Source organism: Anarrhichthys ocellatus, unplaced genomic scaffold (assembly GCF_004355925.1).
Source record: "Anarrhichthys ocellatus isolate YVR2014 unplaced genomic scaffold, GSC_Weel_1.0 scaffold115, whole genome shotgun sequence".
Lineage (NCBI taxonomy): Eukaryota > Metazoa > Chordata > Actinopteri > Perciformes > Anarhichadidae > Anarrhichthys > Anarrhichthys ocellatus.
The window spans coordinates 615496-621370 of record NW_022280145.1 but is presented as its reverse complement, the minus strand read 5'-3'; the positions used below and the strand labels follow the sequence as shown (position 1 = coordinate 621370).

Sequence of the window (5875 nt, the reverse complement as noted above, 5' to 3'; positions counted from 1 at the left end):
ATGACAGCACATTTGGGGGGGAAAGAAAGGATGGCGGTGAATTAAAGCGCGCCAGGCGAGTGAGTTATTTTTTGCAACTGGAGCCGGTTCTTCTTCTCGCGCATGACTTTAGGCTCGTAAGTGCTCATGCCGTCTTTGATCATGCGGAGAGGAGAGTGTAGGAAAGTGTGTTTGCAGAAACAGCTTCATTACCCTGAATCTTACCATCATGTTAGCATGAGTAGCACACTAGCACTCAATTGTTACGGTTAGCCTGAACGGAGCAGTTCACACAAACGAATAAAGAGTATACACCTCGAATGGTGTGCAGACACGAGATAGTTCTGGTTTTGTGTCCAAAGTTTTGAGATGCGTGACTGAGATTTCTACTTTAACCTCAAAAATAGAGGTGAATGAAATCGCAACTGGAATTCCATTCACCTCCATTGTTTGTGAAGCATGTAAAGGAGAGCAGCTTACACGTCACAAGGAGTAGAACTTATCTGTGAGGATAGTCGTATGCCTTCCAAAGCAGCGGAGGAGCTTTTTTAATGTGCAAGGAAATACCTCTGATGATGTCAACATGCTTATCTCAGATTAGGCTTGAGAGCTTGAATTTTTGACGGACAACCTGTGATATGAGCTCGGGGCGTGGAGTAATACGTCAGCATTGTTCATAGGGGGAACCAAAACCACCCTACATGGCTGAAAAAATATGACTTGATTGTATTTTGGTGAAAGGCCCTTCCAAGGTTGCTGAAACGCTCTTGCTGCACAGAACAGCGTGCATGGATCGTAACCAGTCGACTCTCACACACACAATCAGCGAAGGCCCTCTCTGCATCTGTTGCCTACAGGTTGATGGCACATCAGCCGGCTAAGCCAATGAGGTTCACGGTGGGGCCCAGTCGCCATCGGAGACCAAGACCAGAAGGTAGCGGCGGTGTAACAAAAGGCCTTACAACAGTTTGTTTGGATTGGAGGTTGGGTGGGGGCATCCACAGATGCTCTGGGTGTTAAAAACTGTATGTTGTGCTGTTAATGTGTCAAATGAAACATCACATGTAGCCTCTCCCACAACACAAAGGCTTTGTTAGCATCTCAGACAAATACTAGATCATTTGTCATCGTCGGGTTGTACCGTCTCTTTGTGAAAATGTAAACAGTGAAACTTGATCTGTTTAAAGCTGCTCTAATCAATGCTTTATATTAACAATGGCGAAAATGACAACGTATAATGTGAAAGGTACGTTCCCTTTCGCGTCACTGAGTGTTTTACCATCTTTTGGCTCATTGTTTTGGGGGATACAACCTTTTGGTTCAGTCTCACCACTCTTATAAACCTTGTTTGCAGCCGCGGCCAAAACAAATCTCTGATAAACTGACTGTGTCCTATCTGCTCAGCATGAAACAGCAGAGATAACTTACAAAGTGAGACACTAGCTGGTGAACATAGTGGAGCATTTAGCAGCTAAAGAGGCAGACCTTTTTCACAGGAGTTGACTCCAAATGACGGCTAATGTTGCTCTGTAACTACTAACAAGCTGGTTTGAGTCTTCCAAAACGCCAGCTCTGCACTATAACCGTTTCATAATCACAAACTATTAGCACCACCTCTGGGATGAGCAGCCATGTGCTCACTGAGCTAGGAGTAAAAAGCAGCAGGTAAAGTACGGGGTCTTTACCGGAGTGGCAAAAACCTCCAACCATTTTGTTCCCCTTCCAGCCACTTTGCAGACAGCCCACCTGCAAATAAAGCAGGGGGGGAAGCACTGAAGACCCATACATCTTTTATGCTCCATAATGGCTTGTTCACATTACCTGCCCACACCTCAGCCTCCACGGAGCAGGCCGGGCCAGCACTGAGCAGATCAGGCCTGGAAACCACCGTGAGCATATGGAGCACTTCAAACACTCAGAGCCTCGCCGGGCCCGAGCTGTGGTCGCACCCATGAATTATAGAAATGATCTAATTGTTTTCTCATTTGGAAATACTAGGGGCCCTCCTCTCTGCGTCTCAATTTTAACGGCCTGTGGTTTCCAACGGGGCACATGATTCAGTGCTGCCTACCTCCGACAAGTTTGTTGAATCCAAGGTGGTCCGTCCTGTCAGAACAGAGCCGGGCTGAGGTTCAGCCTGATAGTCAAACCTGTTGCTGTAAATTAACACGTAGGCAAGAGAATGGAGGGGGTTGAGTGTGACTTCAAAGAGTAATGGTTGTGGAGGGCACATGTGGTGGTAAATACACATGAATCAAACCTGGGGATTGGATGAAGACTTCCTGGATCTCAGAGAACCTATGGAAGCCTACTAATACCAAGAAAAGGGTTGAAAGGTTAGGTATGACGAAAGCAAAATACTCATGAGAGGGGAATACTGTGAGCTACTTAGTCAACATTATGATGACTACATGTCAAAAATCTTGAGTGTGTTCAATGGAAAACCCTTCATTGTTGAGAAGCCAAAGGATCCGGCACCTTTCACACACCGGTAGTTATTCATCAGGTCAAATGTATCCAGGATTTAGAATTATGAGATAACAAGTCAAAACCCTGACCAATATGAAGCTAGCGATAAAGAAAGTAATATACTTGCGGTAAATGAAAATGATACCAAGTCAAACGTTTGATTTTCTGAGTTCAGTTGTGAGTTTTATTAGTTTGGTCTGATTGGTTTGTTTGAAGGAGCAACAACTCGTAACTAACTAACCGATATAACTTCATAATCCAGGACATAAAAAGGTCAAAATTCAGAAAAACGAAGTCAAAACAATGGCGTTAAATCAAAATGACAAATGATTCAATTATGAGATGGAAGGTTCGTCAAAATTATAGACAATACGACAATAATCAAAACTCTGAAAAACTATTTCAGCTTCTCTCAGCATCACTATTGATGTTCTCAGTGTTCTCGATGTTCTTGGTGTTCTTGATGTTCTTGGTGTTCTTGGTGTTATTGGTTTGACTTGGAGGGTCGAGGTGTTCACGGGTTCAGATCCACAGTTCATGGTTCATTAGGGTGCCGTTCTATTCAAAACTGCACAGCTGATTCTAAATGAGAAGCGTTTGTCATCTGCCACGAAACAGCAAGTTTAACATTTAAGCTGAAATAACACGAGGATTAACCACGCGGCTCCAATCAGCTGCTCTGACAGAAAACCTGGATGTATTTTACCAACTTTTTTGGCAGAGGATGGATTATATGCGTCACGGCCAGGCACAGGGGAGAAGGCTGCCTACGTTACATCAGGAGAGACACAAAGTTTGGCTTTTGTTAATTTGCTAATAGCAATCAGCTGTGAAACGTGTGCTGATCGGGTCTGGGTCTAACATGTCTTAGTTCTGCGAGGGTTCAGGTTTGACGGAGTACATTTCCAGTTCTTTTGGTGAAGATGTGTATTTAAGGATCAAACTTTCCACCTATAACTATTTAGGCTTAGGACTCAAAATGTTGACTCTCCTCATATTGACTTAAGGAACATTTTGACCCACTATCTTATAATACTGAACTTGTGTTCCATACATTTGACTAAATCCGTTAAAAATGTCTAACGTTGTCCTGTCAGCCTTTATTCCTATCATTCGACCGTCACTCTCCATATGCTAGGAGATGCTAAAGCAGATATCCCAACACACAAACACACGCTGCAGTGTAGAACACACAAGAAACCAAATGGAGGCTTTCTCTAAGTGCAGCCTGCAGCTCTGCTCAGCACTCACTCCGCCTCGCGCTTCTTAATCAAAACTGGCACCGTGGCAATTACCTAATTAGACATCAATTAATCCACAGCCTTCAGGTCTGCAGCCGGTCTGACCCGCGGAGTAATGACAAAAAATGCCTTCAAAGAACGGAGGAATGAGATTAATGGAAGCGGAGCGGAGAGGCTGAAATATACTGCGGCTCATTTCATAATTAACAGGTAGGAATATAATTGATTGAGACGTGAAAGCTTAATCACTCAATTCAATAAGCAGGATATCGGCATCGAGTAGATTAATTCAATTCAGTAATTAAATGTGAGGGAAAGGTGAAGCTTTAGTTGATTGAAGGTTAAACAGCAGACTCCCCTCTCTCTCTCTTTATCGCCTCCGCTCGCCCGCCACCGCTTAGCTCCACGTTTAACAGAGAAGTCACACTTCAGGGTCCCAAACATTTAGTTTGTCTCTTTTATTAGACATAGCAGTTTCACAAACAGCAGTTAGCCTGAAAATGATATTCAGAATGTAGCGGACCATGCAAACACTCCAGACACACCTCCAGAGGACAGGAACATTCGCTCACATCTTTGTTTTGTGTTTTTTCTTCACCTGTGTCATGTTGCACTTCAAATTTACAAATCATCTTTCACTAGTTCACCATCAATGCATACATACCTCAGTCACTATAACACATTTGGACAACTAGTTTCTGTCACTGTCACTGTACATAAGCTTCTGAACGGGTTTCTTAAAGGCTCCCACACGTCCTCCGTACTGCTCCTCCTTCTGAATACTTTAATATCAGCTCGGGTGAGGAAGAGAAGGGGCGTCAAGCCAACGGGCGGAGACAAATTCATGTAGAACGTGGCAGCGCTACAGTCCCAAGAAATCCACTTTGAGGGTTTCCAGTAACACCAGGAGCTCTGAGATGAAGGAGCATCTCCCCCCCCCCCCCAGGCAGCTTTAACGGAAACCTCACCACAGCACGTAAGACGACACGACACACAGTTTGTACAAAGTAAGCAGACAAAGATGCTTCTGCTCAGGTTTGCTCCACTTAGGTTAATTCACTCAGACAGACAGACAGACAGACGATTGGTCCTCTGTCGTTCAAGTCCTCAGGTCACAGGGTTAATGGTTAACACTGGTTGGAAGGGGAAAGTGGGCGTGAAAGGAGGAAGGGGTGTGTGATGGTGTCGCTAAGGTAAGTTCGGGGGACACGGTCTGTAACTCAAGTTGATCCAAGTGCCAGGATGGGAGTATGTTAACGTAACACTGGTTTTTAGTTTTTGTTCCAGCTGATCTGAAACCACATCACGGACAAAAAACACAGAAAAACCTGATCCAGTTCAGATTCTGCTCACTCCTTCAGCGAGGTGATTAGGTCGCCGGTTTGGCTATTAATGTCACACACCTACCCCCCCCCCCCACAGGTTACCACCGTTCCAATTACTGGCCACAGGGATCCAGTGTATGTGGGAAAGAAACAAACACCTGAATACTGGAATCCAGCACATCACACGGACGTACACGCATCACCACGCCATCACTCTCAAACACTGTCCATGTGTGTCCGGCCCCGCTACTCGCAGCAGAGGATGGGCACTGGAGGAGCGGGTGAAATCTGTACACCTTTTTATAATCTTTTTCTTTATTCTTCTCCTCTGTAAGTGCAACACTTTTTCATAAACTGTTAATGAAGGTAAATTGGATTTTGTTTTCTTCCATGTGCTTGGTCCACAGCAATGTTCAGTTCAGTCAAAGAAAAGGAAGGGGGAGGGGGATGGGGGAGGGGGGGGGGGAGCCCGGCATCCTGTCGTGAGCCGGCGCCTCTACCTGCCGAAGATGTTCTCGTACTCGAGCAGTATGAGCTCCACTATCTGGTTCTGGTAGACCATGTGGACTGCGATGTTGCCCGTCTCGGTCTCGGGCCGCAACAGCGTGGGTCCGAACACGATGGCCACGCTCTGGGTGGTCATGCGGTTGGCCTCCCCGTGGTCAATCACCCTGAGGGGGGGGGAGGGGAGGGGGGAGAACATGGAGAGATTTAAAGATGGAATGTCTCACAAATGGCTTTTGGTGATGTTTGTTTGTTTGACAACTCAGGTTTTCATCTCGCACATATCTTTAGGGCCTGAGATGGAGCGCTGACACACACACACACACACACACACACACACACACACACACACACACA

At 45.5% G+C, this 5875-nt stretch overlaps 1 protein-coding gene across 1 annotated transcript in view; it reads right to left on the bottom strand.

Annotated features, from left to right (window-relative positions):
• Window positions 1–4132: 4132 nt before the first annotated feature.
• The window catches only part of LOC116399542 (rho GTPase-activating protein 12-like), a 14893-nt gene continuing 13150 nt past the window's right edge, over window positions 4133–5875 (bottom strand). The window contains exon 16 of the mRNA XM_031876762.1: window positions 4133–5685. Coding sequence (XP_031732622.1) covers window positions 5511–5685 — 175 coding nt within the window. The 3' untranslated portion in view covers window positions 4133–5510. The remainder of the gene's footprint in view (window positions 5686–5875) is intronic.